Source organism: Anopheles stephensi, chromosome 2, assembly GCF_013141755.1.
Source record: "Anopheles stephensi strain Indian chromosome 2, UCI_ANSTEP_V1.0, whole genome shotgun sequence".
NCBI lineage: Eukaryota > Metazoa > Arthropoda > Insecta > Diptera > Culicidae > Anopheles > Anopheles stephensi.
In genome coordinates, this window is record NC_050202.1 from 24695356 (window position 1) to 24708157 (window position 12802).

The window sequence follows — 12802 nt, forward strand, 5'->3', positions numbered from 1 at the left end:
GAGTGATGGCGTTGATGCGTCCGCAAGAAAAGCTGAGATAATGGATTAGCAGACAACAGCTATCGAGCATGGATTTCAGCCGATACAATACAAACCTCTTTACAAACCTCATTCATACCGATTTCTTTCCCGAACGGCTAAAACAACCACACCAGCAAACACCTCAGCTCGTTTCTGATTTTCGCTATTTATTCTCATAGAATCTCTTACACACTATTGCTTCCGCCCTTAATCGTCTAGCACGTTCGTTGCCTTTACGAGTCGTTCACTTAAAAGCTAATCGCTCCCTACCTAGTCGTCAATCTCTCGGTATCCTCGGGATAAAAAGTAGTAAAGCGAAGGTTGAAAAAAAAAGTACCGAAACCGTCCGGCGATGTCCTTTTTTTGTTTTGTTTTTACTTGTTCCATAAACTCTAATATATACACAGATGCCGCCGCCGTATGCATTCGTTCAGACTTCGTACAGAGTGTGGCAGCTGGTTTGTTGGCTACAGTTAGTAAGTGAAGGATCGAAAGTAGTGGAAAGCTTCCTGGTTGAAGTTAAAAAATATCGAGTTTTCGGAAGTATTCTTCTACCGTTTCTTGTTCTACCTTGTCGCTTAAAACATTCTAGCTATATCGTAAAAAAAGGAATCATCCATGCCACAGGGAGTGAGTTAAAAATAAAAGCAAAACAAAAAAAAATGGGAAGAATATCTGTCATGGCCTAGCATAAACGCCTCTGAAATGGTCACTCCAAGTTGGGAGAGCGAGCTTTCTCTCGCTTAAATGGTTAGGGAAAATACTACTATTATTCTAGAAGCGTCCATTTTCGCCGATGAAACTAGTGAAACGTGTGTTGTTCTACTATGTATATTAGCCGTGAAATGAACAGAGTCCCTAGCAACTAAGCATAAGTATTCTTCCCTATCGGATGATGGTCCTTACGTCTGGTGAATCTCAACTTCCGTTACACACCATAATGCGATTGCTCACGTGTAGCAAAAAGGTTGGCCAATGTGTTTTGTAGTTTGCTCACTAAAACTTCCCATACGTTTTTTCTTTTCATATTCCAAAAACCGAAACCGCTTTTTTGTTTTATTTTTTTTTTTACTGTTGCCGAGCAAACATTTTGTACCGCTGGGTGTACCAGGTTCCACCGGTATGTGGAGCATCCTTTACTGTACTCTACTGTGCGTGTGTCACCGTGGAAGTTTTTCTTTCTTCGCTGGCGCTTCACCGTTTGCCCTCTAATTTCTGTTAGCAGTTACCGTAGAGAGATCACATTTTCTCGTTTACTCTGTGAAGAAACGAAATCGACAAGCAAAATTAATGTTAATTTTTAGAAAAAAACTTGGGATATAGATGTTTGCAAAAATACTTACTAAATTAACTAAATGAAAACTATCGGTCCCAATTGGCATTGGAGAGTGCTAGGATGTAGTGTTCGCTCTGTTAGCCCTCGTGTCGAAAGATTAGCGGTGGAGCGTTCGTTGACATTTACTGGGTGGGGGGGGGGGAAGGGGTTGGGGGGATCGAAGTAATGGGGGGAGGGTTGTCTTATGCATCTAAAATCACCACTTCCGCCAGCACACTCGGTCAGCGCAGGGAACGGAAGCATCCTTAGTACGTGGCTCACCAGCCCCGAACGCACATACACATACACACGCTCGCTTACGCACACTCACTCACACACTCTCATACATGGGGTCAGAGCGACCCTCTATTCGGTGTTCCTAGCTCCTAGGCCTTAACTATCTAGCCCTCTCGCTGGTGGGGTTTTGAGTTGTAGTTTCATCCTTCGATCCGATCACACGGCACAATGTTTGTGGACCGGCGCTACCACCGTCGTCTAGTACATCATGCCCGGATGAACGCCACCGCCACGCTGGAAGTACACGTTCGGGTTGCTGCTCATCGTCTGCTCGAGCGTGGTGTACAGATTCGTCTCATCCGGTCGCATAAATAGACCTGCGGGAAAAATGGGTAATAAAGCAAAACGAAGGGATGAGAATGTTTGCAATTTTTGAGGTAAAAAGGTTGATTTATCTAGAGAGGGCAAATGCTAAGGTTGATGGCTACTGTAAAGACAAGGATGAACAAGGAGGATCTAATGGCTACTAAAGCATCACACTAAAGGCTTTTAATACTAGAAATCAATGGAAATGTTGTAATACCCAATCATATTATCGACTTCTTAGGTTTTGCCTGCCATTTCTGGCTTTCTAGAGTTATTGATACCACGTATATAGGTAGTCAGTCCTTACTACTGGCAGACGGTCCGGATAGGATATTCACCAATATGTCATATTTAAACTGGATGTGAGAGATAGGTCAATAGACAATCACCTAGGCAATAGATTTCTCTCATACATATGAGTAAATATTTATATTCTACAAAACACTTGACAGTCCATAGCCAAACACGTGTATGTCGTGATACGACTCTTCACTCCAATAAACTTCAGCCCCGAGGGACAAAGATAGTGTTGGAGCACTGGTCGAATAAGCTTCTACGAGATGAATTAAAAACTTGATTGAATTATTACAGAATGTAGAATTTTGAGAAATTTAGTTGAGGCCATTGAAAAATGATTATATTTTTCTTTACTCAATTAGATAAAATCCGCCAGCATAAGAAGTCATTCTTAGTAAAAGCTAGAAAATTTAACGCAAAATGTTTATGGGTAGTGTTTAGAATCAAAACAAAAGTCTACAAACATCTTAATTATCTTCATCTCAAACAACAATACAGGATTTATTAGATTAGATGAAAAATTTCTGCTTCAAACATGATATGGAGTAGTTGGACAACATTTGCCTAGCGCCTGAATGAAGAACCCATCCATTCAGGGGCACTCACTGTTTGGAACTGCGCTACCCACTGCGGGTTTTCTTTTTCATACTTGGCTCTACCACCCTGAAAGGTTTCGGCCTGGACTTTATTTCTGTAACTTGATTTTATCCATAGCAAGTCATGCGTACGGGGAGACGGTCTGGATTGGATTTGAAATCTATTTTTTCTGCTTTCAAGAATAAAAAATGGGATCAAAACCATCAGTCTTGCACGACGGTTAAAAGCTCCATTGATCATACGACAAATCAAGGATCTAACCGAGGCTTTATCTGGCCGAGGCCCCACGAAGGCATTAGAGCAGAGAAGCAATGCCATTTGAGACTTATTTAAGATAGCTTTATGGTTGCTTTAGAAAATTCATTTCATTCTAGTTCAACTATTGTAGTGCATAACATCTGAATTTGAGACGATTCGCAAAATATTGAAGAAGTTTGAGTAATTGAATTGAGGTCTTTTTAACCAAATAAAGAATTTTAAATAGAGACAAATGATGATTTTATTAGATAAGTTTAGATACTCTAGCGCAAGAAGTCAAGAAGTAAGTAGTAAATGCCATGATGATAATCGTGATAATGTTTATAACACGACAATAATTTGTAAGGATCTTTGTTAGACAAGATTTGAAACTAACTTGAACAGTTTCAAATCACTGTTTGAAACTTTTTTTTACGTCTAATTTGGAACAGGTAAAAGTTGCTAGAATACCTTGGAATAAAGCTATATGGGGTGATTTCATAGCTATCAGAAAAAATAATGAAAGAATACGCTATTAAAATGCACAATTATTTTGAAACTCTCTACTGTGTTCTATTATTATTTTACATCATTTTGCATACTAAAATAATTTGACCAGAAGATTTGATAATATTTTTGTATTAGAAATATAAGCAACTGCATAGAACTAATAAATTATCAGTGGTTGTAAAACCCTGTCAATTTGACTATTATAGCACCCTGTGGTTTGTGGTAAGTATATGAGACATTCAACATCCCTTGAGATCTTGAGGTCTAGGCTGTGTCGTACCAGTAATAAATTGTCCGATCATCTTAAGGTTAAATCATTCTGTTCACCATGTAACCTTATTACAGCACATGAAGTACAATGTAAATCTTCTCTTCAACAGTTACATGAGTTGTAAGGGCAACGAGATGCTTTCCCTTACGTACTGCTACCACACCCCAAAGATGCAGTAAAGCGGACGAACCTACTTTGTAACGAAGATCGACGTGCGGGGTAGGAAAGGGTTTTGCCTCCTGAAACACGCGAATTATGGAACTCAACTACAAGCTGCTTGTTATTTCGTCTTCTTCTTCTCTCTCTCGCGTTTGAAGCATTTTCCTACGGTAGCTGTACGTTGCTGTAGCTATTAGTTTGACAAGTGAAATTTTACTTTTTCCAAACGAACTCTCGCGGCTCTTGTTAATTAAGGCGGTAACGAAATTTTTGCCAAACATCACCAACCAATAAACATTGCTACTAGCTAAACAGCGGGGAAGATAGGTGGGGTGAAACAAGGCGAAATTCCGGCCATCCAAAACTATCCAAACCGCCCTTTTGGCGTTAGTTTGGCCCTGTTCGGAAAGGTAGAAACAAAACACAAAAATCAACGCACCGGTTTCACTTTCGGATAATTGGTCAGTTTGGTGGTTGTGTTTGGGCAGTGGATTCCGCTAGTGAGCAGGATTAGAGTTAGAGCGGGTCCGTGCAAACCGGATCGAACTTTAGAGTTCGAGGCCGCCGCGAGGCTCGAAATCGGTAGCGGTTTTAATGCTTCAAGCATAATTAAATTTTTAAGAGGCAGCGAGGAGGGTTGGCTTTTTGTTTCGGTAGTGCGGCGTGGTTTGGAAAAATTCAAACCTTTTTTGCGCCTTGCGGGAGAAACGCAACGGATGGGCGCCAGCGAAAGGGAAGCAAATTAATGAGTTAAAGCGAAAATCGACTGAAATTCCTCGGTTTGGTGGGGTGGACGGTTGTAATCGGTATCGGAAGAGGCATCCAGTACGAAGGTGTGGGTCTGTGTTTTGTTTTTGAAGGATTTTGATTGAATTTAACCCATTTTGAGAATGCTTTTATGATAAATGGGAGTTGTTTTTTCGGATGCTCGAAACGCCCTTCAGTGTAATGAAGGGTGGAACGAAATTGAGCAGCTTTTTATGGAAGTCGAAATACTAACTAGACTGAAGTTTCAAAATCTGCATTGGGCTCGGGTTTGAAACATTTACTTAAATGAAGTATTTAAATCAAAAACATAATAACAATGCTCTTAAAATACAAAGAGTACTAGAAAAAACAAAAAGAAGTATTGGCCTCTACCGGATTTGAAATAATAAATAATAAATAAATCATTTCAAACACTAAAAATAAAGTCTCATGTGAAAAAAAATAAAAGAAGATTTTCAGACAATTTTGAAATAAAAAATTAATAACATCACTGAATTAAAAAAAGCTGGCAATCAATAGTAAACACTTAAAAAGCAAATTAAACTAGAAAAATGAGTAGTTTGAAACCTAGTTCAAAAATATTCTAAACATACGATAAAAGAAGATATAATAAATAATAGGAAGAGAATGGATAATAGACCAATGGCAGAGATAAAGTTACTATTTCAAACGGCATTTGAAACAGAAAAAGTCAAATTTTTATTTAAAAAACTTTTTATTGAAAAGTATTTTGAAGAGGGAAAACAGAGCAAAAAATTAAAGCGTGTTTCAATTAACGTTTAAAGCATAATTATCATAAGCAAACTTTAGGTTTCAAATTAAAAGCAAAGTGGCAAACAAGAAAAGAAAAAGAAAACCAAATAAAAAAGGTTAAAATATCTTTTAAAAGCTAACGTAAAATATAATTTCAACCATTATAACACAAACAAAGAAAAACACAGAAACAATAAAAAGAAAACCAGAAACAAACTGATGACTGAAGACTAAGATTTTTTTTAAATCAGTGATTTTATCAGTTAAGCTGAGACCTTTTATTATAAGCAAAGACAAAAATAAAATAAATATAATGTAAAATGTGATATAATCAATAAGTGAAAGAAAGAAAATGGAGTTCAAAAACTTATCGCTTCTAAAGAAAATGATTAAGAAACGGGAAATGAAACAAATACAGAAGGAATATAAAAAAAGTTTAAAGCAATGCTTTAAACATAATCATCAATAGTGAAATGACCAATTAATAACATACAGGGATTTGCAGTTGATAAGGCATAAGTAAGTAGAGGGGTAAGTGCGTGCAATATCAACGGCTACTATGACAATCTCTTTTGAGGACATAACAATAAAAGGTTTTGATTGCCCTATCACCTGAAGCCGTTTCCATATCAACCTGCTTTTTTTCTTTTCCATCTAAGGAGCCTGCCATAAAAATGGTTGCTATAGCCCTATATACAGAAATACCCTCTTATTGAAAATGTTAAAAAATAAAATGAAAAGAAAGAAAACGCAAAGAAAGGAAAGAGAAATCCTGCAATGACTTAATCCAACACAGCAGCTAATGAAACGATCAAAATAGAAAGCTTCCACGGAGAAGAAAAGATCAGCCGGTTTGACGTCTTTAAACCTTTTCTTCCTATTCATTCATATTGTAATTGGTGGCTGAATGTCACCGAAAAAAAGTTTCCAACCATTATACGGATGAGCACTCAATTGTGCCTTTGCCATGATTATTAACAATTCAAATCATTTGCCTGCTTATCGATTTCCCCGATCGGTCGGTTGTTCTTTTTGTTTTGAAAATTCATTGTAACCTACATTATAATGCGACATCGTTAGCTAAATGGTAAAAGGTGACTTATTTTATCACTTATTTGCTAACCTGTTCCATAATTAGGTGGAGTGAAGTGAAACAAAATCAAGCCTAGCAGAAGAGAAGGGAGTTATTGTGATGAAACCAAAGATTCCGGAGCAGGAAGCTCGGGAAGGCTCAATGAGCAGTGAAAAGCGACCGACTATCACTGATCCGTGGATGCTGCATGCGCTTTTCGGTATTGAACACACGCAAAACTGTCATCTGTCAATGATCAGATAAAAGAAGCTGGCAATGGGATCGGAACATGGAACGAAGGATTGAAAGTTTGAAAGGCGACAAAAAGCCATCAGTGTGGCAGTGCACATTCCCGCCCGGGAGCTGCGGTAGATGTTTTTAATTTAATTTGGGAGTATAAAAATAAGGCAAAGACACGAACGAAAGCAGGGCACGTAATGAGCAGGGTGGTGGAAAGTGAAATGCGTCGTAAATTAACCGCTCCCGTGCAGTCGAAACCGGGGAGTGTACGGCATTAAGAAATAGGTGGCTCAACGACTGATTGAGTTAGCTTTGCGAGCTATCTGACTCTCTCTGTCTCTCGCTCTGAAAAGGGCTGTCTAAAACCATCCGGCAGCCAGCCAACACTAATCGGTGAAGCGAAATCTGCAAACCTTTTGTTGCGTTGGGTTGGATGTTGAAATTAATAACAAGGCGCTTTACAATGGCATAGTAAGAAGAAAAAAATTGGGCTCGTTGATGGTGACGCTGTCAGGTAGCCCCACGCGTCTGCTGCAATAATGATGGTCGGGGTACAAAACGTGCGATTACACGCCACATCACCATCGCCGTCAAGTCAATCAAGCTTAGTGTAAGCGAAGCCATCGCTTAATCCGATTGCCACTAGAGGGCGCACCAGATGAAGCCTTAGTAGGCGGGTTGAAATATTTAACAAAAGCGCAAGAGGGAGAAACAACACAATGGTGACACCTTCTTGTGGGGCTTCCTATCTCATTCACACTTCGCTTTGTAACCTACAAAGAATGAAGCCGTTGGATGCTGTTGGGGGCACACAGCGAGAGAGAGAGAGAGAGAGAGGTCTGGCCGTATTGTAGCGTAATAAAAGAAAGTGAAACCTGAGCCCAGTGACGACCCGGCCGATGACGATTGTATAATGGGAAGCGTTACGCGTACCATTCTTTTCTGTCTGTTCCTCATTCATCGCCGGTAAACGCTGGAGGAACTTCCAAATTGAAGTTCCGGGGGATGGGGAGGTTACGGGATGGCCGAGTCGTGAAAGAATTTCTTTTGAAGCAGTTTGAAGATGAAAGCAAAACAGCTTTATGTAAGAGCGCTTGGCACGAGTAGTGAAGTGATCTTCCGATGGGTTTGTTTACGTTTTGTTTTGGACAAGCGAGAGTTTGGTGTTGTTTTTTTCTCGCTCGCTCTCTTTTGACATGTTGCCATCTGTCAGCACGGTGACAGCTGAGTGAGAGTGTACCGAGTGTGCTGATTTGTTTACTTAGCGCACGTTTTGTTTACGTACCGTGACAGGAGTTTTATTTTTCGGTACCATGAAGAAGAGTTGCTATTTGGTACGTTGATGCATAATCAAAATCCAGAATTAAAAGGAACGTAACCGAATCGTGTCTATGTATTAAAAAGCGATGAGTATGCCGGTCAGCTGTAAGAGATATTAGGGCTCTCTTCCTGGTTTTAATCTCTTTTTCAGCCAATATGGTGTGAAAAATGCATAATGTCATGTTTTATGCAGAATTTGGAGAAGCGTTAGCACTTGTCGCATTAGTTAACAGGTTGTATGATTTATGGTAAGAGCGTGTGAGTTAGTGAACGACAGAAAAAAAAGTTAATAACACATCCCACACAAAAGGTAAGTACTTCGCGTAATCACAGCGAGCCTTCTCTCGTGTTCGGGAATGTATGGGTAATATTAGAGTAAGGCAGGAAAAGGATTAGACCCCTTCCTCGAGGGCCACCGGGTTTCGGTTATCGCGCCCCGCTGGTTAATGTATGCTCGTACGTACCTGGGTATCGGGCCTGTTGCGGTGCCAGTGAGGGGTAGTAACAGAAGGGGTGTGTCATGTGTGCTGGAAAGTAATGATACATGCGTGGCGTATAGCTCGGTGGTGCCGTAACCAGTGCAACGCGATCTATAAAAAATTAAGGAGCAGAAAGACAAACGACGGTATTGGTTGGTGTACTCGTTTCTTCTGGATTGACGCAGTCACGGCAGCGGGTTCCAGGGAGTTCCAAGGATGGAAACAAGGCGGGGATGGTCAGGATCAGGATTTAGGTTTGTATTTTTTAGCGCAATATAACAGTGCAGTTTCCCTGCTTCCGGGTGCGAGTGAGTGCGAGTTGTTGTGTGGGTGTGCTGAAACCATGATGTGAGTGCCGTCAAAACTGTGCAAAAATGGTATGAGCCATGCTTTTTTTTGGAAATTTTGCTCCATTTTTTTGAGTTGAATGGAACAAAATGATTGTGAACAGTTTTTACCATAAACAAATTTAAAGCAAACCCAATTCCAAGCTGAAAAAATCCACCAAATATTTATTTTAATGTACATTTTAAACCGTTTCTGTTTGAACGTTGATGTCCTGAAATTGAAAAAGGAAACACATGGTTTTGTACAATGTATATTTACATGCAGATATTTGTTTGAACGAACCATCCCAATCACACAAGCACCTATGAGCGGATGCAAAATATACACGCATTCAAATATGAAATATGGCAAGATATTTTTTTTGCGAAAGTAATCTCGGCTCGAGCTGTCAATTATCCTGGTCACGTCACCAATGTTTAAACAGAATCAGAGAACACAGATGTTTATAATGATTTGAGATAGGTAATTTTTTATCATAGTTTAAAAAGTGGTATTTAAAGCCTTTTTATGAGGCATTAGTAATGTTTGCTTAAAGGCAAACCTGTTGCAGACCCGATAATAAAGCTGTATATCGAATCGGACCGCACCGTCTGTTCGCAGCAAGCATAGATTATTCCGATAATGGGTCTTAATCAAGTCCAACATGTAAATATATGACCAGTTTGTCCTACGAAATTGTTGATCCTAGAAAAAAAGCTCTGTTTGACTGTTTCTTTTCGCGAAATTTCCAAGATAGAGATTCTTCGGTTTTGTTACCTAGCTTTTCGTTCGAGAGGACTACGCTTTTGAGCATTTAAGTATAGGATTTACAGGAACGCAGTGTAACTCTAAAGATCCATTATTCATATCCCATTTAAGGTGACAAATATCCCATTTCGGTTATTCCTAATGTAAAGTATAGAATCTTATTTCTACTGAGCCTCTCTGGTCATCGCCATGTTTGCCCTCAAGTGCTCGATTAAATGATCATGAATCTCCTGCTCCCAATTACTTGTCGAAACAAATTAACCTGTTCTTGTGCTCAATATTTGCTTGACTGGTTGCAAGATAAAATTTTCTAACCAACCTTCATCGACTCCAAAGGTGAAAGAAAACATTTCAGCCACTACCACACATACATAACCAGTATATTGCTTGTCAACCAACACAACTGAGCACATCGAGCTGTCAAAAATCCTAGTCACGTCACCGAACCGACTTAAACATAATCAAAGGAAGCAAACCAAAGCGTGGCGTTGTTAACACGCATTACACGATTGCATTATAGACACACTTGCTCGCCCTCAAATCCCCAACACAGAACACATTTAATCTTTACCAATCGTAGCCTAACGCATTACCGGCGCTTTATGATGCAATGTGTAAGGGATGCCATGGTCCGTAACTGCGAGATGGACGAAGCGTCCCCCCCCCCCTTTACGGAAGCTAAATACACTGAACAGTTTAATGTACGTTACGTGGCGATATATTGCCCCGAGCCGCTGATTGCTGTTTTATGACATGCGTGTGTATGCGTTTTGTTCGGTTGCCAAACGTTGCCGGCTACGCTAAATGCATCGGATCAGCGGGGATCGTTTCCCATGCAGCGCGCGCACACAGTCGGAACGCATTTTTCGTAGAAAGAAGCATTTTACTTTCTGCAAAACATGTCACCGCGGGCAACGGGTTGGTTTGTTTAAAGGGTGAAGCGTGGAGGCGAGCGGGGGAACCTGAACATGGATACATGTCGAACAACGTCCGTGTGTGTGTGTGTGTGCGTTTTCTATGGAGGCTTCTCTGGTTGTTGCACCGTGTGCTGCTGTAAGCCCTTTAGAGCCCACTCTTGGGCGACCTTCGTCCGATGCGTTCCATCCGAAGACGGCACCACGGAGAGATGCCGGTCGGGTCCGGTATTGTTTACCGATCAGGCTCCAGCCAACCGGGGCATTAATATTCTAGCCTCTTCAGGGATCGGAATCGGAGAGCAGGCGTCGGTCGGGGGCAAAACGACAACGGCAGCAGCGCTAACAACACAAAACAGAAACTGAACAGTAGACAAGTAAGACGAATATGCAAATACGCGCACGTACGCGGGTTTGGAAGTGCAAAAGTGCGCCTTTCTCCGGTGCACATACACGGGGCTCGGGGCTAAAGGATCTGCCGGAGGAGCCCGTAGGAGCGACGACGTGCCGGACGTGTGCGCGTGCATTAGATCGCACCCGCCGGGATCGCTGTACCCCGTGAGAAGATAATGAGCGTGACTGTTGCACTTTGAAGCGATCGCGATCTGCTGCGTTTGCTTTCGTTCGTACGTGGCGCGGGTAGGGCCAACGGCCACGGGGACAGCTACGGCAATACGGCACCCGGCACGACATTAGCATAATGCGCCGATAATCAATAAACGTCCGCTGTCCGCTGACCCGTTTGCTTGCCAATGGAGGTCTGGAGTGCCTGAGCGAGCCCATCCAATCGAAAGACTTCAACGAGTGATCGGACGACGAACCGTTTTTGTTGTTGTTGTGGTTGTTCGGAACGGTTCTTACGAGTTGCGAGTTCGGTTCGCTCGGGAGGGTGAAGATGTTGGATGGAATGTTTAGAACATGGTACGTTGCTTCCGCTGCATTAAGCGGACACACGCTCCGACGCGACACGTTACCGCGGATGGTGGCAAAGTGGTTGGAAAAGCGCGTAATCAGAAGGGACGGTTGCTTTCGAGGATGTTTCTTCTAGTGATTCGCACCACCTTCATCATCTCCCAGCAGAAGCATTCTAGCTGGTGGTGGTAGACCCACGAAAACTATTTCAAAAATGTATCCTCTCTCTCTCTCTCTCTCAACCCTTATCTTCTGGACCTGGCATTCCCTATCGAAGCGACTGCTTGTTCTTATGCGCATACCAGTTTCGGGTGCTGTCGAAACGGATGCAGATTGGATGTTTTTTGTTGCTGTTGTTCTTTGCTTTATCTTCAGGCTCTGCACACGGCCAAGTTGTCTCGGTACGGCGCGGGTGATGATGGCAAGAACATTATTCATCGCGCGCTTGTTCTTCCCTTACTGTGCCGGCTGGTTCCGACTTCCGAAGGGAGAGCGAGGGACTGGAAGATCCTGCAGAGGTCATCTCTCGGCTACACCCTCCAGAAGACACCCAGGCAAAAAGAGGGAAGGCATCGGAAGGGCGGGTCGTCCGGCTAGCTAGTTTCCAGGTGGGTGGAAAAATTGCGATAATTTTCGCTTGTCTCACTCGTACACTCTCTCATTCCTTTTTATCCCCCTTTTGAAGAAGCTAGGATAATTTATTGTTTCGAACCACGGTTCGCACAAGCAGCAACACCTCGATAAGCGGGTTGAGCTACGGGGTCGAAGCGTACTGTGCGCGTTACTTGACATGCATCGCCAAGGGTTTTAGGGGTCGCTGAACGGGGATGAGGCGACAGATAACGTAACAGCGCCACAGGGTAGCTTCTGCTGCCGGTGTGGAACGAGAGTCACCATCCTATCCTTGGTCACGATCCATGGTGTGATGTATTTTGGAGGTGTTTATGTGTGTGCTTGGTGCGCGTAAGCTGCTGGTAGGATTCAGTATCAGGGTGAAGAATTCATGCTAAGAGATCTATCTAACGCGTGTGTGCTATCGCACCGATACGAGGCACCGTGATTCTGCACTGATTACGCAGGAATCTTTGTGAATGTTTGAGGAGATTTTTTTTAAAGAATTTGCACTGTTGGTTTCTTAATTTAACTCTTTGAATTGCTTCGTTAAAAGATGTATGAGTTTAGAATATTAAATCGACGTATTCATGCATGCACATACGGTCCGCTGGTTAAGGCGACAAC

The 12802-nt window shown here is 41.9% G+C and overlaps 1 protein-coding gene across 2 annotated transcripts in view; it reads right to left on the reverse strand.

Annotated features, from left to right (window-relative positions):
* Positions 1 to 168: 168 nt before the first annotated feature.
* The window catches only part of LOC118505880, a 46657-nt gene continuing 34023 nt past the window's right edge, over positions 169 to 12802 (reverse strand). Inside the window, exons 2-4 of one of the 2 annotated variants that reach the window (XM_036042317.1) lie at positions 8628 to 8753; positions 1365 to 1950; positions 169 to 1279 (exon numbers count right to left, since the gene is read on the reverse strand). In XM_036042317.1, the coding sequence (XP_035898210.1) occupies positions 1832 to 1950; positions 8628 to 8753 (245 nt within the window). In that variant the 3' untranslated portion in view covers positions 169 to 1279; positions 1365 to 1831. The remainder of the gene's footprint in view (positions 1280 to 1364; positions 1951 to 8627; positions 8754 to 12802) is intronic. The other variant, XM_036042318.1, reaches the window with a different exon arrangement.